The sequence below is a fragment of the Girardinichthys multiradiatus genome, chromosome 11, assembly GCF_021462225.1.
Source record: "Girardinichthys multiradiatus isolate DD_20200921_A chromosome 11, DD_fGirMul_XY1, whole genome shotgun sequence".
NCBI lineage: Eukaryota > Metazoa > Chordata > Actinopteri > Cyprinodontiformes > Goodeidae > Girardinichthys > Girardinichthys multiradiatus.
Genome location: NC_061804.1, coordinates 14,405,272 through 14,427,392, shown reverse-complemented (window position 1 = coordinate 14,427,392; position 22,121 = coordinate 14,405,272). Strand labels below are relative to the sequence as shown.

Genomic DNA, 22,121 nt, shown 5'->3' with positions numbered 1-22,121 from the left:
TATTTATTTCAGGTATGTGTTGTTTATTTAGTTTAAACATTAGACACTTTTTGTGGAAGTTTATTAAAGGATTGTTTCACAATATGCTTAGTAGTTGATTCATGAATTCAAGATATATGCTTTTTGATTCTGTTGTCACTGGAAAACCTGAAACTGGGCTTATTGTTAGTTTGTTTCTAAACCTAAAATGATACTGAAGTAAATTTTCCTGATTGCTAATAGCAAATCATAATTAATTTAAAAGTTGTCAAATAAATCTTGGTGTCAAACTGATATGTCATTAGATGTTGACTTCCCTCTGTCTCTCTGTTACATGTGTAATCTACACATGTAATCTAAATTATATGCCATGAAGCTGAGATTCATTATTTCTTCCTTGCTGATTGAAGCAGCATGCATAATCATTATTTCAGCCTGTATGTCAGCTGGCTGTCACGATGACAGATGGTAAATGGGATTCATTTAGATTCCAATTTTCCTCCATCATGGGGTCTGATCATTGACTTTTTTGAAAGCCTTTGGGTATTAAACATAATGTCAAACACACTTGAAACCTGCAGTAATAGAACAGGCTCAGGGCTAGACTGACCTTAAACATCTGAACAAGCAAGGGGTCCAAGATCAGGTCTCTGGTGCAAGATTTCAGACATATTATTAGATTACAATACGAGGGTAAACTGAAACTGGTTGTTTAGTATCTGTAAAGTAGCCACATGTTTGACATTGCTTTCCTGCTCTGAAATAACAGAGCATCAGTTAACGACAAGTACAACCTTGAGTTCTTTGGCCGTTTTATATCTTGAAACTCAATGTTCTTTGTACCCTGTAATCTCTCAAAGTAAGTTTTCTCATATCTGCCACATACCAGAGACAGAAAATTTGACCTGAAACCTCATGGGTTATAGTTTTGGACTGTGATGACTATAATAGTCATCTTTAAGATTCACAGTAAGTAATAATTTCAGACGTTGCATCTCAACAGCAAATAAAGGAAGGATAATGGTATTTTTGAGAATGTTCTTGTCATTAAGTATGTGAAACAATGGCACCTCTTTGAAATGCTGCAAAGGTTCTTATGATCCCTTGCTAATAGAAGAAGGTAACATTTTCCTGATTTCTTTGTCAGATTTTGAAGTAGTCTATTGATAATAAGCAGTTGTGGCATTTAAACATAAACAAGACAAAGTGAAATATAGTCTGATGTAGATTTAGTATAAAGGGCTTTAGAAGATTGATTTTACTCCATTTCTGGCATCATAAAATGATGTAACTGTAAATGAGTAAACATGTTTGTTTCCCGTATCCAATGTAAGGATTACAAACTTTTACAAAACATATAGTGTTTCTTGTTTTAAGAAACACCATATGCTGAAAAGAAGGTGTGCAAAAATAGGTCTTCAAAACTAGTCATAATTACTATTTATCTCATGACAAATCGTCTTCATAAGGATTACTTTGATGTTCACAAGTGATTTGTTTTTTTCAAAGTCAATGTTGAAGTCTTAAAGGAGGAAGTACAAGTCACTTTGACTTGACTTTCACCCCAAAGTCAAATCAAATCACAACAATTTAATGACTGAAATTAACCTTCTCAGATTGAAAACATACCATCTATAGTCACACACCAATCGGAACTTCACACCAAGACTGTATCTTTGCTTTTAAAAGTGTCTCTAAGGTCATAACCATGGTTTTTATCTCATGGCCAGCAAACAAACAACGGCATCAGACTCTTTGTCAGGAATTACTTTCTTTGTCACTGAAAAGTGCAACAGTGTTCCCACGCAGTTAAAAACGTCTCATCTGTGGAATTCATCAAAGTAGAGTAGAGTTCATGTATCAGAGCAATATTTATTCAAATAAATAACCGTAAAGTGTTATTTTTTTATAAATTTGCCGGTCACTGTGAGACCTCAGACAGCAAGTTTAGATTGAAACATTTGCTTCTATAGTGTTTTTAAATTAAGTATTGCTATTATTGTGGGAGTTGGGTTGGCACGTTTTTAGCAATTTTTGCAGATGTAGTCTAGTTGAGCAGTTTGCAACGGTTTATATCTTGATCTAGATAAAAGAGACAGGGAAGAAGCGATGGTGGTGAGACTTTGCTCCTAGGATGATGTCACATCAGGGTGAAAGTATTCATCTGATTTTATTAAGTGCTCAGCACAATGTAAACATGCAGAAACATTCATGGGCTTGGAGTTTCTTTTTCTTTTTTGTGCACAATGCAAGTAATTTACTGTCACATGTTCAAAGTGAAACCACCCTCCTCCACTTAGTATTCACCAAGCCTTAATGAGCTACATGATGACACTGGGTGACATACGGTTTGCACTTCCTAGCCCTTCTGTTTGTTTTTAACTTTGGTTAAGTTTGGTTTGGGGAGATGTTTCTTATGCATATGAATTAAGATTTCTTTGATGACTATGGAGATCAGGGCTTAAGAGTTGTGTGTTTGACACCTGCAGTGAGAAATGTGCCTCTTATCTCTACTGTGACGTACTTACTGCTATTTTGTTAGGATAAGAGGATTCATTGCTGATAAAACTACAGTTTATCAATAAATATGTACAGTGCCTTAAGAAAGTATTTGTCCCTTTGATGTTTACATTAAGCCTTTCAAAGGACGGACCTGCTAGTATGATTTAGATATTCGTGCTACTACAAGACCCAAGAGTGCTTGAATCTGAGGTCATTGATTGATGGCGGGACATTTTCCTTTAGGATAATCTAGTAGAGAGCAGAATTTATGAGTCCATCAATTATATGAAGTTATCCTGCTCCTGAAGTAACAAAACAGACCTCACTATTTCACCATGTTTGACTGTAGATATGAAGTCCATTTTTGAAAATGTCCATTAGTTTTATGCCAAATGTTACAGGATGTAAACCTTCCAAAACTGCCCACTTTTGTCTCATCTGTTCTCAGAATATAAAAAAAGGAGACTGGCTTTTTGTTCTTTTGCTCAGCTGTTGCTTTGGCCATGAAAAGCTCCCATGGATGCCATTTTTGCCCTGTCTCTTGGCTTTGGAACCAGAAACACTGACCTTAACTGAGGCAAGTGAGGCCTGTAGTGGTTTCATGTGGTTTGGGTTCTTTTTAGACCTCCTGGAGAAGTGTTTGATGCACTCTTGAAGTAATTTTGGTAAGTTGGTTTGTCCTGGGTGTTCCAAGTTTACTTTATTTGTGGGTAATGATTTTCACTGCGGTTCCCTGGAGTCCCAATGCCTTAGAAATAGATTTGTTACTCTTTTTAGACTAATAGATGTTAGTGTTTTTTTTTTTCCTCATCTGTTCTACAAATGTTTTAGAACAGAGCATAGTATGTTGCTTTTTGAGACGCTTGAGCTTACTTCAGTGTTGACAGACACATTCTATGTAAGGCATTATTGACTCTATAGCTCTGGGTATAATCAGCCCTAGTTGTAGCTAGTGGAGAAAAAGTAAAAAAAAAAATGGATTTATTACAGTTAACAAATGATTTTAGGAGAAAGGCAATAACTTTTTCACATAGGGCCAGGTTGGTTCAGAGAGCTTTTTGTCTTTAATGAATAAACAAAGGATTTGCAAACTGCTTGATTTATTCTGGTTACAAGACTTAAAAACAGAACAAATCTGTGAGCAGAAAATTACTTTTTAATGACACTGCGTAGACATAAGTAATTACATAAGATGACATGAAAATTGTATATGTAGAAAACCATAATTTTGTATGAACTGTATGTCTACGTCATCTTTAGGGTCCTTTGTGGGCAGACAAGTTTGTCCTTTGGTGACTATTTTTGCTTTACCATTGTGGTATTTGGCATACCAATGTGGGTATGTGTGTGTGTCTGTGATTCCTGCTGTGCTGTTCAGGGTCTTGGTCTGAGATATAACTCAGTACGTGTGAGTGTGTTTTGTGGGTGATTGAGATTTGTTCCACTGTGACACAACCCTGGCACAAATCCAAAGCTCACACAAACGTTTAAAGGGAATTCTGTTTGGGGAGGACACAATGATTGAGCAAAGTAAATTCTACCTTTCGGTTAGTGTCTCGTCAACTGATGCACTGACAAACAAAAAAACCCGTTGCATTCCCATCCTGAGAAAGGTTCTTGCAAAGACTTGATCTTTAATTAACAAGTTTATAGTTGTGCAGTTGTTTACGCCAAATTTCTGCAAGTGCAGCTTTCCCAGAATCAGTCTTGCGTATACAAAATTATGCAGCCTCCCCACACTGCCCTCTGTGTTTACCGGAACTGAGTTAGTGACATTGGGGCGGTCGCAGGCTGTAAATTAGAAATTCCACATCTGAACCACACAAGTCAGCTATTAGTGCTTCATGAAGCATGAACTTGTATGTCTTTGCTTTAAAAAAAACACAGCAGTGAGCCGAATCCTTTTCTCCCTGACTTCTGCTCATTATTCCAGATTTTTACGTGTTATTTACAGTGGATAAAATTACTATACCAATATCTGTTTTTCAGAGTCAGGGTTTTACTGATCCAGAAGCAACATGTCTTAGAACAGCTGTCAAAGTAAAAAAAAAAATAGAGTTGGTGTGAGGTAAAGCAGTGGGGGGACTCTGCTATTGAGATCAATGAGTTCAACCTACTTGCACCAAGTGACAAAGATGGATGGCCAACAAAAGCATAAGGAGTTGATTTAGAAAACATCTGTGTAGCCCAGAGAAAACCCTTGCTTAAAATTAGCTCGTTTAAGCTTGTTATATTTAAAATTAGACGTTGTTGGTCTTGCAATTTGGATGCTATTAACTTTATGATCAAATCTCTATGTGATTAATTACTCTTTTTCAGCTATTATTGTACCAAAATCCCTCTAATCATTCATTATCGGCTCTCTGGAATCAACGTAATTGAGAAAGACTGTAATAATCTCAAAGGGGAAATTAGATTGCTGCAGTATATTGTTAGCAAAAAGACTAAAAGAAAAAATAACTAAATAAAAAAAAAGACAGGTAGATGTTATCCTTAAGCAGTGCATTGTCCTGGCACAGAGAATAATTGAATAAAGACATTGCTTTCAACAGTAATGACCTGCTGCACCACTCCTCATTGCAGCAGATCTATATAAACTTAGACTAATGATACTCTCGCCACTGGTTAATCAGAACATGGTGCTGAAGGTGTGCAACGTTTTCATTTATGTTCGGCAGCCTGTGCTCTTTCAATCATGACCTTAAGTGTGAATGTGTGCATCAATGGCAGTTTGTCTCATATACCATTTGTGTTTGCCCTGTGATGGACTGGTAACCTGTACAAATGGCACCCCACCTCTCACTCACTGATGGCAGGAGAAGGCACCAGCCTGTTGTTACCCTGAGTAGACCCAAGCAGATATTTACAATAGGTAGATGGATGATATTCAGTTGGGATAGCTACAAGGGAGCTGGCACTGCTTTCATTTACAGGTCCTTCTCAAAATATTAGCATATTGTGATAAAGTTCATTATTTTCCATAATGTCATGATGAAAATTTAACATTCATATATTTTAGATTCATTGCACACTAACTGAAATATTTCAGGTCTTTTATTGTCTTAATACGGATGATTTTGGCATACAGCTCATGAAAACCCAAAATTCCTATCTCACAAAATTAGCATATTTCATCCGACCAATAAAAGAAAAGTGTTTTTAATACAAAAAACGTCAACCTTCAAATAATCATGTACAGTTATGCACTCAATACTTGGTCGGGAATCCTTTTGCAGAAATGACTGCTTCAATGCGGCGTGGCATGGAGGCAATCAGCCTGTGGCACTGCTGAGGTCTTATGGAGGCCCAGGATGCTTCGATAGCTGCCTTTAGCTCATCCAGAGTGTTGGGTCTTGAATCTCTCAACGTTCTCTTCACAATATCCCCCAGATTCTCTATGGGGTTCAGGTCAGGAGAGTTGGCAGGCCAATTGAGCACAGTGATACCATGGTCAGTAAACCATTTACCAGTGGTTTTGGCACTGTGAGCAGGTGCCAGGTCGTGCTGAAAAATGAAATCTTCATCTCCATAAAGCTTTTCAGCAGATGGAAGCATGAAGTGCTCCAAAATCTCCTGATAGCTAGCTGCATTGACCCTGCCCTTGATAAAACACAGTGGACCAACACCAGCAGCTGACACGGCACCCCGGACCATCACTGACTGTGGGTTCTTGACACTGGACTTCTGGCATTTTGGCATTTCCTTCTCCCCAGTCTTCCTCCAGACTCTGGCACCTTGATTTCTGAATGACATGCAGAATTTGCTTTCATCCGAAAAAAGTACTTTGGACCACTGAGCAACAGTCCAGTGCTGCTTCTCTGTAGCCCAGGTTTGGGGAATGCAGCACCTGCAGCCCATTTCCTGCACACGCCTGTGCACGGTGGCTCTGGATGTTTCTACTCCAGACTCAGTCCACTGCTTCCGCAGGTCCCCCAGGGTCTGGAATCGGCCCTTCTCCACAATCTTCCTCAGGGTCCGGTCACCTCTTCTCGTTGTGCAGCGTTTTCTGCCACACTTTTTCCTTCCCACAGACTTCCCACTGAGGTGCCTTGATACAGCACTCTGGGAACAGCCTATTCGTTCAGAAATGTCTTTCTGTGTCTTACCCTCTTGCTTGAGGGTGTCAATAGTGGCCTTCTGGACAGCAGTCAGGTCGGCAGTCTTACCCATGATTGGGGTTTTGAGTGATGAACCAGGCTGGGAGTTTTAAAGGCCCCAGGAATCTTTTGCAGGTGTTTAGAGTTAACTCGTTGATTCAGATGATTAGGTTCATCGCTCGTTTAGAGACCCTTTTAATGATATGCTAATTTTGTGAGATATAAATTTTGGGTTTTCATGAGCTGTATGCCAAAATCATCTGTATTAAGACAATAAAAGACCTGAAATATGTCAGTTAGTGTGCAATGAATCTAAAATATATGAATGTTAAATTTTCATCATGACATTATGGAAAATAATTAACTTTATCACAATATGCTAATATTTTGAGAAGGACCAGTATACCAATGAAATCTTAGTTGGGACAATTTGTGTAGAGCTGGAATCTCTGCATGATTTATCAGTGATTGGAGAAAGGAACTTTAGTACAGAAACAGTATTCTTGTCTAAAAATGTCTTCACATTTGACTTTAGGTAAATTACAAACTGATTCATGCCATTTTCTAATATTTGGAAGATGGAAGAAGACTGGAGACACAATAACACCTTACTTGATGCCATTGTTTTTCTTTCCTTCCTGTAACAGTAATATTTGGCTCTGAGTCCTGTGGTATAACATTTCCATTCTATTACTGAGGAAAGAATTAGCAGTTTTTTTCCTTTCAGCCACAGACAGACTTGGGAACATAAGTGACATCTGTACATATTTGTAATCATGCAAATTGAACTCATATGTTACTTGGTGTGTATGTGAAGGTTAAACACCAACCCTCCCCTTTATTCCTCTCATTCTCAACCCTCTGCCTCCCAGTAAGCTTCAAATGTCCTCAGACATACAGGTTTCAGGAATGCGGGCTCGCAGCGAGAACTCTGCCCTGATGACCTGCTGAAAGAAATTCTTCCAAATTAAAGCAGTGTGGAAATATGTCATATGCAATGCCACAAAAAGACTGCGAAGAAAGAACACACTAAGCAGACATTTTTAAATCAGTTGCATCTGTTAAGATTACGAGGTCATATAGAATTTTTTATCCTACCTTAAACAATTGTGTGGTTGATCATAAAACAGCTCATAAGTGTGGTTTGGTACGCTATGTCAAAATACCAGCCATATAAAGATAAGTTAATGCCCTAAAAATGTCCTTTTTTGTTTTTGTTGTGAAATAATCACACTCGTCATTGCTGAACAAGAGGAATACATTTTACCTGTGCTGGCACTCCTAAGCTTATATTTATTTTCAATTTTAATCTTTTTGCCTTTTGCCAATACTCAATTGTTGCTCTTTTGTAGAGCTGCATCATATGTATAAAAAAACATAACATTTTTGTTCTTTATTGAAGAATCAGAGTAATTATTGCAATACAGTTTTAAGAAAAAACAAAAAACAAAACATGTTCTAAGATAACATCTGCTTTAAAACAAACTAGCAAAGAATCAATTTAGTAAACATTATTGATAACTAATGAGATTTATTTTCAAAAAATGCCCTAAATGAAACAGTCAGTTCCCTTAAACATTGTGTGAAATTATGAAGTTAAAAAGTTTAAAATGCTTACACTGTCTCCACTAGCAATGCATCGATGTACAATGCAGATATATTTGAGTACAAGCCTCAAATAATAAAAATCAAGTTTGCATGACTGGTATCAATCTCTTCTCCATCTTGTACAAATGCTTAAGCATTGGGGGGCCTACATATTGCCTGATAGACTGAATGTCTTGTCTGTGTCATTGTATCTTTATCTTCATCTTTATCCTTATTATTGTAATTTTCTGTTCCTTGATAAAATATTGTCAATGTTTTTTATTGCCGGGTACCCCTCTTTTGAATTCTTGCCTGTGATTGCTAAATAACTTGTTTGCATTTGTCTGTGCATTGGTATTTTTAGGTAACATCTGGTAGCAAGGCGGCTCAAGGTGACCTGTGTCCAGGTGACACCATTCTAGCTATCAATGGTGACAGCACAGATCAGATGACGCACATGGAGGCTCAGAACAAGATTAAAACATGCACTCAGCAGCTCACACTCAACATCATCAGGTATGAACCCTCCACTCTGCCTAACAGTATCATGCTTGAAGTCTTTCTAGAACCTAAATTAGCATGACAGTCACCTATGTGTGGCTTGGAGTTGCAAGTGCTAAGGTTCTGGCTGGCAGTTCAGAACCGTTTTGGAGTCCCTGGAAGGTGTACTGGAGAGGATGCCAACTGGGGACTATGTTGTTCTCCTCTGGGACTTTAATACCAAAATGGGCAATGATGGAGTCAGCTGGAGAGGTGCAACAGAGGAACGGCTGCTCCAATTAGTTTTTATTTTATTTTATTTATGTGTGAGGCATGAGCATTGAAAAATGATAAACAACAGCAATACAGGGGTTGGACAATGAAACTGAAACACCTGTCATTTTAGTGTGGAAGGTTTCATGGCTAAATTGGATCAGCCTGGTAGCCAGTCTTTATTGATTGCACATTGCACCAGTAAGAGCAGAGTGTGAAGGTTCAATTAGCAGGGTAAGAGCACAGTTTTGCTCAAAATATTGAAATGGACACAACATTATGGGTGACATACTAGAGTTCAAAAGAGGACAAATTGTTGGTGCACGTCTTGCTGGCGCATCTGTGACCAAGACAGCAAGTCTTTGTGATGTATCAAGAGCCACGGTATCCAGGGTAATGTCAGCATAACACCAAGAAGGACGAACCACATCCAACAGGATTAACTGTGGACGCAAGAGGAAGCTGTCTGAAAGGGATGTTCGGGTGCTAACCCAGATTGTATTAAAAAAAACATAAAACCACGGCTGCCCAAATCACGGCAGAATTAAATGTGCACCTCAACTCTCCTGTTTCCACCAGAACTGTCTGTCGGGAGCTCCACAGGGTCAATATACACGGCCGGGCTGCTATAGCCAAACCTTTGGTCACTCATGCCAATGCCAAACGTCGGTTTCAATGGTGCAAGGAGCGCAAATCTTGGGCTGTGGACAATGTGAAACATGTATTGTTCTCTGATGAGTCCACCTTTACTGTTTTCCCCACATCCAGGAGAGTTACGGTGTGGAGAAGCCCCAAAGAAGCGTACCACCCAGACTGTTGCATGCCCACAGTGAAGCATGGGGGTGGTTCAGTGATGGTTTGGGCTGCCATATCATGGCAATCCCTTGGCCCAATACTTGTGCTAGTCACTGCCAAAGACTACCGAACCATTCTTGAGGATCATGTGCATCCAATGGTTCAAACATTGTATCCTGAAGGCGATGCCGTCTATCAGGATGACAATGCACCAATACACACAGCAAGACTGGTGAAAGATTGGTTTGATGAACATGAAAGTGAAGTTGAACATCTCCCATGGCCTGCACAGTCACCATATCTAAATATTATTGAGCCACTTTGGGGTGTTTTGGAGGAGCGAGTCAGGAAACGTTTTCCTCCACCAGTATCACGTAGTGACCTGGCCACTATCCTGCAAGAAGAATGGCTTAAAATCCCTCTGACTGCTATACAAAAATAGCAAATTGTCTAGCAAACTGAGTATAAAACATATTTTTTTATGACAAAGGTTAGTTACTCCAGAATTATGTCCAGAAATGCAGATTGTTTCTATTTCTGGTCACGCTGTAAGGTCTGGGTCAGGCACAGTTTAGTCATAATGAAAGACATATTTACAACAGTTTAAATCATCTGGTTGGTGCTCTTGTAGAGCACGATCAAAGTAAATTAGGCTTGTGTACATAATAAGTCAGACTCCAGATCTTTACGAATTAATTACATTACATTTCACTACCTTATGAGCTAAAACAAGAGATCGATCAATCTATCTTCTAACAGATGGAACACATTAGAGCTAGAATTTAATTATGTAAGGTTAAGTGAAAAACAGAGTAAAATATCCTTTAATTCTAAGCTGTGAATAGGGATAAAAAAAACAGATTTTTGTTTTAGTCACTAGTTTTCCATTTTGTTTTTTTACAAGCTAATGCAAAGACCTTATAATTAAAAGAGGTGTTCTTACAGTGCCTCCGTGGTTTGAACTTTACAAGAGGACATGATCGACATGTTTCTGAAATTAAAATCATCGGTCTAAACAGTTAATGACAGAGGGGGGTGAAGGTGGTTGGAAGGTTGCAACCAAGGAAAAACTGAAATGTAAGTTGCTTCCCACATTTCTATTAGATGGTTACTTGGGTTGCTGAAGTACTGGAAAGTGCGGAGTGATTTTGGCAATCAATGAACGTCGTCCTCTTAGATGAAGAACACAGTGTGGTTTCAGCCTTAGTTACGAGTGACATCTGGCAAACTGGCGCTTTGGCTTTCTCCTTTTAGGGCCGCAGAGAACAAAGTCTTTCTCTGTTTGCCAAAGAAAGCTAAAAATATGAAGTTGACACAGTCATGAGAGCAATCAGATGAGAAGAAATTTACATGCTCAGAAAAAAGACTTTCCTTTTTTTCTAAATTGTGCAGTCTACCATGCAACAGCCTTCTCTGCTTCACCTATCTGTAATGGGGATACTCCAACCATAAATCAAGTTAAAGCTGTGGAGCATTAAGTGGTTTTTCACATGGGGATTGTAAATTTATTGAAGCATACGTGAAGTAACAATCAATGCAATGACCAGAGAAGCTTCTTTACGGTTGCTGGGGAAAATGGACATTGCATTTAACTGCTTGTACACTAGAAACTAGTGATCATGTTACTCCTGGCCTAGCTCAAACTCAAACTGAAAAACATCTTGCAGTAACTCAATAGTGCAAAGACTATGCACCCTACACTTACTATTTAATACTTTAGGCTAATTACCTACACTGTAGGATTATAGAAGGTCATTCAATCATTGAAGATGATTTACATTTTAGAGTAAACATATGTCTTCAATAATAACCTGCAAAAACTGCTTTTTAACTTAATGGGTATTCTTTCAGAGGCATACCCTTCACTACAAAAAACAGCTATATTTCTTTTTCTATATGTCTCTTCCAGTTTGAATTTAAAATATTAAATAGATTTAGAAAGTAGGCTGCACGGTGGCACAGTTGTGTGTGTGCGTGGTTGTGTGTCTGTGTTGCCCTGTGATGGACTGGCGACCTGTCCAGGGAGTACCATGCCTCCCACCCATAGACTGCTGGAGATGGGCACCAGCTTTCCTGTGACCCACATTGGAAGAAGTGGTTGAAAATGACTGACTGACTAACATCTAGAAAGTAATTAATTGTGAATAAAAAGCAGGACAACCATAGAGCAATAACTGGAACTAATTTTACTCAACAGTATTTTTAAGCTTTGTATTACGACTTTGTGTCACTTGTTGTGCTTGCAGATCTCGCAATACTAAAATGACACAAAATTTTACTTCTTATTTTGAAATAAGAAAGGAAGTCGTTCTTGTGTTGGCTGGTTGTATTGACAGAGTCGACTGAAAAAGACCTCTGGTCAGGCTGGTAAACAACACTGGGTTTACTAGCCATTGAAGATCTCCCACCAGTTTTAAGCCAAACTAAACTAAAGGGCTATATCACAGTTTTTTATCAGTCTGAACTGCAATTAATCATTTCTCAAAATCTACTGTACCTAGACAAGTCAAACATTAGCTGGATAATCATAAACTTTACAGAGTTTTTTCATAACACAGTTTGAGATTCATGAAATCTTAGAAATGTTTTATTTGGGAGAACACAAATAAAGCATTTCGAATATTGTTTTTTTTTTTTTTTTGTTTGGTATTAGGACCACCCTAGAAACAGGTGGGCTTAAAGACCTCATTATATGGAGACATTAATATTGGACTGCAGATCCATTCAGACACAGTTTGTGACATGTTTACTCTAATGGTAAAAACAAAATAAAAAATGGGTCTGATTCTTAGTATTTCCAAGATATTACTACAACTCTAATCTCATCTTCTTCTCATGAACCCAATATCTTGAATAATGTTGTCTCTGCAACTATGCATCGTTGCTCTCCCAGATAATAATATCACTTGTAACTTGGGAACCTGTAATAAGTACATGCAGGTTTAGATTAGAGAAGCAGTTTGTTTTTGTCATCATAAGTAAAGGTGAGGTTACTTGTCCATATGGGCAGATTTTAAAGCAAGTATTTGCCTTTAAAATAATTTATTTTAATTAGAGTTTAAATTGATCCATCAGATATAGCAATGCTATTTACCATTTTCCCTGATTTTCCTTTCAAAATAGCAGGCCATGTTACAAGAGGTAGGCTGGAAAGAGCTGCTGGAATGTGACCTATCTGCACAATGTTGGTTAAATAATTACAGAGTAAACTGCCCTGTGCTGCTGGACAGAAAGATAAGGCGTCTTTGAAAGATAGGCATGCACATTTCGCTGCAGTACAAGTTCCTAAACTGAACAGGTGATGAAGTGGAGGTAAAGATAGATGCACATGATTGGAAAAAAATTTTTAATTGATCCTAGAGAGAAAGAGTTGTGTTGAAACACATTAAGAAGTGGAATTATGAGAAAGAAAAACAGGACAGAAAGCAACACTAAGGAGTCTTGAAGCTGCTGTTGCCAGTTGTATTTCAAGTAACTTTTAAAGATTTTGAAAGGGAATTATTTTTCTGTAAACAGTTTAGCTGATGGATGTTTTATTATTCTATTTATGATGGTGTTAATTGTTTTCTTTTCTTTTATTCTATTTTTTTGTTGTGAATGTCATGTAATTGTGTACTGCTGCCAGTCTTGGCCAAGATTCTCTTGTAAAGGAGATTATTAATCCTAATGAGATTTTCCTGTAGTAATAATAATAATAATAATAATAATAATAATAATAATAATAATAGTGAATCAGTAAGACTTACTGAGAAAGGCACATGGGGTCTTCCTTGTTAAGATTGTGGTTTTGGGCTAATATTAAATGCATTGTTCCTGTAAATTCAATTCAGAAGACAACACAGTGAAACTCAGAGGGGACACATCATCATAGTACATAGAAGAGTAAGGACACAACATCTTATAAAACAAAATTACATGTCATTCAATGGCTAGATAAAGCCTCATAACTCAAAACACATCATAATAAACCTACAAAATCAATAATGTTCTGAAACACAATGTAATAATATAACTATTAATATTGCCGATCTAACTAATATTGTTGGACCCCCTTTTCAGTAAAAAAAAAAAAAGTATCTTCTTTTACTTAGAAACCTAGAATTATTACAATAAATTCAGCTAACATAAAGAGGAAAGACAAAATTTTGTGATTTCTTGATAACAAGGCAAGATTTTACTAATGTTTCTGGTAAAAGCAAAATCAGAAACTCTTCCTGTCCGATTTCACCGACCCCCTCCTGGACCCCCTGCAGTTTGCCTACAGAGCCAACAGGTCTGTAGATGATGCAGTCAACCTAGCCCTTCACTTCATCCTCCGGCACCTGGACTCCACAGGAACCTATGCCAGGATCCTGTTTGTGGATTTCAGCTCTGCCTTCAACACCATCGTCCCAGTTCTGCTACAGGAGAAGCTCTCCCAGCTGAGTGTGCCCGACTCCACCTGCAGGTGGATCACTGACTTCCTGTCTGACAGGAAGCAGCGCGTGAGGCTGGGGAAGCACGTCTCTGACTCCCTGACCATCAGCACTGGTTCCCCCCAAGGCTGTGTTCTCTCTCCTCTGCTCTTCTCCCTGTACACCAACAGCTGCACCTCCAGTCACCAGTCTGTCAAGCTTCTGAAGTTTGCGGACGACACCACCCTGATCGGACTCATCTCTGATGGTGACGAGTCCGCATACAGATGGGAAGTGGGTCATCTGTTGGACTGGTGCAGCCAGAACAACCTTGAGCTCAACGCTCTAAAGACAGTGGAGATGGTTGTGGACTTCAGGCAGAACCCAGCCCCACCTGCCCCCATCACCCTCTGTGACTCCACAATTGACACTGTGGAATCTTTCCGCTTCCTGGGAACCATCATCTCCCAGGATCTCAAGTGGGAGCCAAACATCAGCTCCCTCATCAAGAAAGCCCAGCAGAGGATGTTCTTCCTGCGGCAGCTGAAGAAATTCAACCTGCCAAAGACTATGATGGTGCACTTCTACACAGCCATCATTGAGTCCATCCTCACCTCCTCCATCACCATCTGGTACGCCGCTGCTACAACCAAGGATAAGGGTAGGCTGCAGCGTGTCATTCGGTCTGCTGAGAAGGTGATTGGCTGCAGTCTACTGTCGCTCCAGGAACTGTACACCTCCAGGACCCTGAAGCGGGCAGGGAAGATTCTGGCTGATCCCTCCCACCCTGGTCACAGACTCTTTGAGACTCTCCCCTCTGGCAGGAGGCTGCGGTCCATCCGGACCAAAACCTCACGCCACAAGAACAGTTTTTTTCCATCTGCCACCAGCCTTGTCAACAAAGCCCGGAAACCACCCTGACACTCTCCCTTTCCCCCACACACCCCCTTTTTTGCTGACAGGACACTTGTAACTTGTAACTCTATGCGTTACATTAACGCTCAGCCTGGACTCCTGCTTTACTTGCACTGCCATACTTGCACAATGATCACCTGCACTGTTGTATTGCTCTTGCATCCTATACTGCTCTATATTTACTCTCACTCACTTAAAACTGTGCACATATATTTATATTATATTATATTGTAGATATGTTTATACACTTAATTTGTATTGTATTGCACCGACTACGCCAAAACAAATTCCTTGTATGTCCAAAAACGTACTTGGCAATAAAGCTTTTCTGATTCTGATTCTGATTCTGATTTTTCATATACTATGGTTTTACACTCGACCAATTCTAGGATGGCCAATGCCAAAACAGCAATGAAAAGTATTTTGAGTGTTTTCAAAAATTGATTAAGTTTCAGAAATCGTATACAGGTCCTTCTCAAAATATTAGCATATTGTGATAAAGTTCATTATTTTCCATAATGTAATGATGAAAATTTAACATTCATATATTTTAGATTCATTGCACACTAACTGAAATATTTCAGGTCTTTTATTGTCTTAATACGGATGATTTTGGCATACAGCTCATGAAAACCCAAAATTCCTATCTCACAAAATTAGCATATTTCATCCGACCAATAAAAGAAAAGTGTTTTTAATACAAAAAACGTCAACCTTCAAATAATCATGTACAGTTATGCACTCAATACTTGGTCGGGAATCCTTTGGCAGAAATGACTGCTTCAATGCGGCGTGGCATGGAGGCAATCAGCCTGTGGCACTGCTGAGGTCTTATGGAGGCCCAGGATGCTTCGAAAGCGGCCTTTAGCTCATCCAGAGTGTTGGGTCTTGAGTCTCTCAACGTTCTCTTCACAATATCCCACAGATTCTCTATGGGGTTCAGGTCAGGAGAGTTGGCAGGCCAATTGAGCACAATGATACCATGGTCAGTTAACCATTTACCAGTGGTTTTGGCACTGTGAGCAGGTGCCAGGTCATGCTGAAAAATGAAATCTTCATCTGTATAAAGCTTTTCAGCAGATGGAAGCATGAAGTGCTCCAAAATCTCCTGATAGCTAGCTGCATTGACCCTGCCCTTGATAAAACACAGTGGACCAACACCAGCAGCTGACACGGCACCCCAGACCATCACTGACTGTAGGTACTTGACACTGGACCTCTGGCATTTTGGCATTTCCTTCTCCCCAGTCTTCCTCCAGATTCTGGCACCTTGATTTCCGAATGACATGCAGAATTTGCTTTCATCCGAAAAAAGTACTTTGGACCACTGAGCAACAGTCCAGTGCTGCTTCTCTGTAGCCCAGGTCAGGCGCTTCTGCCGCTGTTTCTGGTTCAAAAGTGGCTTGACCTGGGGAATGCGGCACCTGTAGCCCATTTCCTGCACACGCCTGTGCACGGTGGCTCTGGATGTTTCTACTCCAGACTCAGTCCACTGCTTCCGCTGGTCCCCCAAGGTCTGGAATCGGCCCTTCTCCACAATCTTCCTCAGGGTCCGGTCACCTCTTCTCGATGTGCAGCGTTTTCTGCCACACTTTTTCCTTCCCACAGACTTCCCACTGAGGTGCCTTGATACAGCACTCTGGGAACAGCCTATTCGTTCAGAAATTTTTTCTGTATCTTACCCTCTTGCTTGAGGGTGTCAATAGTGGCCTTCTGGACAGCAGTCAGGTCGGCAGTCTTACCCATGACTGGGGTTTTGAGTGATGAACCAGGCTGGGAGTTTTAAAGGCCTCAGGAATCTTTTGCAGGTGTTTAGAGTTAACTCGTTGATTCAGATGATTAGATTCATAGCTCGTTTAGAGACCCTTTTAATAATATGCTAATTTTGTGAGATAGGAATTTTGGGTTTTCATGAGCTGTATGCCAAAATCATCCGTATTAAGACAATAAAAGACCTGAAATATTTCAGTTAGTGTGCAATGAATCTAAAATATATGAATGTTAAATTTTCATCATGACATTATGGAAAATAATGAACTTTATCACAATATGCTAATATTTTGAGAAGGACCTGTACTCTGTTTTAAAGAATATTAGTTCAGTGTTGAATTATCCTGGTCAGGTTGGAGCAGTCTAGGTATTTTAGGTTTTGAAATAAGTGTTATTAAATGCAGTCCAGACTCATCAAAAAACATGAAATAGACCTTTTGTTTAGTGTTTACAGGAAGCTTCGAAACAGTAGCTAACTTTAGCATCATTAGCAGCTAATGATTAGCCAGTCGCTGTATTCTCACAGTGCCCATAAACAGTTGGAGATTTTTGGTGCAGAAGACCCAAAATAGTTTCAGAGGAGGCTTCTAAAATGCTTTTAGAATTGAGTATTGTCAGACGTTCCAAATAGAAGTCTTCATTAGCCAACTTTGTCAACACAGCATAGCAACACAAGAACTACTTCATTTGATATAAGATTCTCAAACTTAAAACAGGGTGTCAGTTTTCAACCACCTTCATATTTAGGGCTCATAATCGTAGCATACACTTACTTCACCAGTAAAAGTGAAATGCTGGCACCATGTTTTCTCCTGCCACAAGATCTCATTAGACCCCTACCAAGTTGTAAAAAGCAACAACATGAACGTATGTCCTCTGGTTACTTCAGCCAGGAGTTATTATTCATCATGACACTATCTTTGTCATGTTAGAGTGGTAAAATAAAAAAAATAAAAATTTAAAATATTATCCGTTCAAAGAGATGTGACATTTGGAACTGAGCTTATTGGAAACAGTCTTCAACTGTGGCCCACAGAAGTGAGGAGTATTTTACTGCGACCATTCATTCTGGAGTCAAATAAACTGGAAGTGACTGAAAGAGCACATGCTGACTCACTAGAAAATAATATTCTAGAGGACAGCAGTTCTCAGCCCTTATTAAAAGACCATGTCATAAAATACTCCAAACAGTCACAAGAAATAGGAGACCTGTAATTTTGTGCAGCAGCTCATCGACAAAATATATGAGTCTACACTGTCTCCTGTGAACCAAAATTACAGTACACTGGGCACATCTGAATTTGAGGTCTTGGGTAACTTAAGAATGTTTCTTTGTAATGGGTTCACATGTTTAACTTTCATAACCCACATTTTTATGTCTTTTATGGAGCTTTTTTAAGGGCGTTGAGCATCATCAGATTTCTGCTTAGGTCCTTCCGGAAACTTAAAAACCTAATTAAGACCAATAGAGGGACCAGTTTTAGTTATCTGTTTAGTTTTGTAATAATCTTACAAAACAATCCCACAATTAACTGCTTTGTTTAGTCTGCTTTTATTAGACAGACATTCTTTAAGCTTTCCAAAACATATTTTAGGACATACCGGAAGTCTAAAGTGCCATCAAAGTCAGTGTGGTATTTGTCTGGCTCTGATTAAAATTGTGCAGCCCAAGTCTAAGAGGAAACTGTATAAGAGCCACATTGGTCCACAATAGAAATGTATTAACAGTGTGGAATAAAGAAATGGAAATGTAAGGTTTTAATGTTTCTCAATGGTACTTTTCTCACATTGTCACTTAGTAAATGTAGAAAGGTTGAGACATGGAGCAGTCTAGCATGTAATTAATATTGTTAAAGTATTTTATAATATATTATATTATATATATAAATTATGTTATCTAAACTAAACCAAAGGCTACTGAAACTAAAACTTGACAAAAAGAATAAGAAGTCTTGAAATATAATGAAAAAGGTAAGTAATTATGGATGTAATACTGATGTCAACAGTTTTCTTATTTTTGTTTGTTTTGTCACACTTAAATGTTTCAGATTATCAAACTAATTTTAATAGGAGAAATTGTGATCTACTTTTTAAGGATTTAATTCCAGACATTGACTAGGTAACTCCAAAATATTCACCACCTTTTTTGTCGTTGAGCCATGAAGAGGTGATGTGCTGCTCATCACTGTGCTGCTACACAACCCTTGACTTGTCACAAACTGATGGCCAAATATTCCCCTTCATGATTTTCAAGGTTCTATCAATTATGGGAAGTTTTCCAGATCCTGAAACAGCAAACCTGCCCAGACCATTACACATCCACCACCATGTTTGACTTTAGATATAATGTTCTTTTTTTTCTGAAATGCTTTGTTAGTTTTAACCATCTCAAAAAACATATCACATTTTGTCTCATCGGTCCACATAATATTTTCCCAAAAGTATTTGGGATCTTCCTGATATTGTTGGACAAATATGAGCCCAGTCTTTTTGTTCCTTTTGGTCAGCAGTAGTTTTGGCCTTGGATGCCATTTTTACCCAGTATCTTTTATTATTGTTGACTCACAAACACTGATCTTTAATTGTTTTTCTGGGTTAATTTGTGACTTTCTGGATGAGTCGTTGAGGTCTTATTGTGAGACTTACCACTCCTGGGAAGATTCACTGCTGTTCCGTGTTTTTCTGTTTGGTTGATGACCCTCACTGTGGTTCACTGCAGCCCCAAAGCCTTAAAAATAACTATGTAACCTTTTTCCAGACTGAGATTTGTGTGAAAGTGTTTATTTTCTATTCTGTAATTTCTTTGGATTAGGGCATGGTGTATTGCATTTTAACATCTTTTTAGAATGACAACAGCTACAGACTCTATTTAGTTAACTGGTTGATTCTACAGATCTGGTACTAATCAGGCTCAAGTATGGCTAGTGAAATTGAACCAAAATATGTGTTTAACCACTAAATTCATGTTTTAATAGGAAGGACAATTACTTTTTTCACATAGGTGTCAGGTTGGTTTGGACAGCTTTTTCTGCTTGATAAATAAAATCATAATATTAAAAAAAAGAAGACAAAAAGAAGAAAATGTAAAGTAAGAGGTGGCAGATACTTTTCACAGACTTTTATTTTGAGGTAAGAAATGATTTATTTTATAGAATACAATAATGATATTACAAGTTATGGTTTGTGAAACCTTGATTCTATTTGTGACATCAAAATAGAATGGCTATTCTTAAGTGTTCCCCAAAAATATTTCTAAATTCCTGTCAGGTCTCACTTTTGTGAATCCAAGACTCATGTATTGTCTTGTCTCGTCTCGTCTTGACGCATCGTATCGCATCTTATGATCTGGATTTATCATAGAACTCCTGATGAAATGCTAAACTTATTATCCCTGGTCAAATTTATATTTGCTCAATGTAAAGGGATTGTACAAAAGTAGTTTTATTAGCTTTAGCTGAGATATATCAATGTTATGAGTTGATGGTTATCTAATTTCTCTGTTGATGATGACTTTATTTTTTGACATGTCATTGGTTTGGTTGTGTTTAGAAAACTAGTGAGGAAAAAGAAGAATTGAAGGAAATTTTGATTGAAAGAATGGAAACACAGGGAAGAAAACCAAAAGAGTATTCCAATGTCAACAATGAACCATATCTTTCCATTTTTCATCATACTTTTCTCCTGATGCATGCTTGTCACTCTTTCTGTTACATCATGGACTTGTCCCACTGCCTTGTCCCATTGCAAAAGGAAAAATGAAGGAATCCCTCTTCTCATGTAGTGTGTGCAAATTCATTGTGGCACTGGAGGATGTCTGCATATTCTCAGACATTTACACACATGAACAAGCTGAAGTGGAAAGCCTCTACTTGCATTTCCACTCTCGTTTCTCCTTCTTCTTTGTTCTCCACAAGTTCATTGTCCATGACCTTCACATTCCCCACTATTGTTTCCCCCTCAATACCCAAATCTCACCCCACTGATTTCTTTTCTACTCTTCAACTTTTTTTTTTTCTATTTCCCATGTTTTTTATGGTGCCTTCACCTCCCTGCAGTCCCCCTCTTTCTGCCAGAGCTTGTTGAAGAGAGCTTTTTGGCTGCAGAGCATGAGAGACAGATGATGGTGGTTGGGATGAATGTTTCCATCACTGGTCAGTCTCTTTGGAAAGAGTTGTGTGTGGGGAGTAAAATGCAAAGAAATGAGTCACTATGCACGGACTGTGTGACACTGATTTCTGTGTCTTGTTCATGTCATCCAAGAACATATTGTGAAACCTGAACAATCTTCTGTTCCCATTAAAATTGTACTTGGTGGTTTAGAGATTCAAACATCCGTTTACACCAAATGACATAAAGCTACTTTTCTGAACATGCATTATTTTCAGCATTGCAATCAGTTGGGTTTGGCTTCTGCAGAGCTCGGTTAAAGGAAACCTTTAGTTTTGGTCCTCTAAACTGTACAAACTTCCATTTACAAAAGAGCACTAAAGGGTCGCTTTCCAAACCAAAGTCCAGGATATTCAGAATAATCAGGAGTTTTTAGTGGAACCATTTAACACAGAAGAAATAGAGCATCACAAATGAAATTCTAGTCACTTCCTTTTTATTGGGAGCAGATGATTCCAGTCAAGGGAAATGTAAGTTTAAAAATATGTCATTCATCTTTGTTCTGAATATTTACATGGCTGTAAAATTGCTGGTAAAGCATAACAAATTATCTCAAGTAGCAACTAGGTCAACTGGTTCACTGAAAATGTGTACACATACCTCACTGTATTTTATTGGGATTTCATATTCCCTGTCCTTGCTAAAGAAAAGCATCCCCACATCATGATACTGTCACCACAGTTGGGATGGTGTGTTTATGGTGATGTGAGGTGCTAATTTTCTGCAACTCATAGACACAAAACGTATATCTTTATTCTGAGATTAATTTAGACATAGGGGAACTCCATTTACTAACTAGTGGACCTCTGGAAACAACTGGTTGCACTGGATTTTATTTATAGGTATTTGAGTTAATTGGGCTAAATACGAATGCATGTCACATTCCTTTTTATTTTTATTTGTAAGCGAAAAAATTTAAATCCTGTATACTTTTCAATCCACTTCGCAAGTATGCACCGCTTTGTGTTAGTCTGTCACATAAAATCCCAATAAAATATTTTGGGGTTTATGATTGCACCATAATAGGTTAAACAGGTAAGAATTATTTTGGAAAGGTTTTTTAACCAGAAAGGTTTTCTGCTGCCTTTATACATAGGTTACATAAGTATGAGTTTAAACATGTGGCAGTGGGTAATAAATCAAGGATCAAACGGTTTTAGGT

At 38.4% G+C, this 22,121-nt stretch overlaps 1 protein-coding gene across 1 annotated transcript in view; it reads left to right on the top strand.

Moving 5' to 3' along the window:
• The window catches only part of pdlim4 (PDZ and LIM domain 4), a 67,476-nt gene that overhangs the window by 4,277 nt on the left and 41,078 nt on the right, over nucleotides 1-22,121 (top strand). The window contains exon 2 of the mRNA XM_047378913.1: nucleotides 8,530-8,681. Coding sequence (XP_047234869.1) covers nucleotides 8,530-8,681 — 152 coding nt within the window. The remainder of the gene's footprint in view (nucleotides 1-8,529; nucleotides 8,682-22,121) is intronic.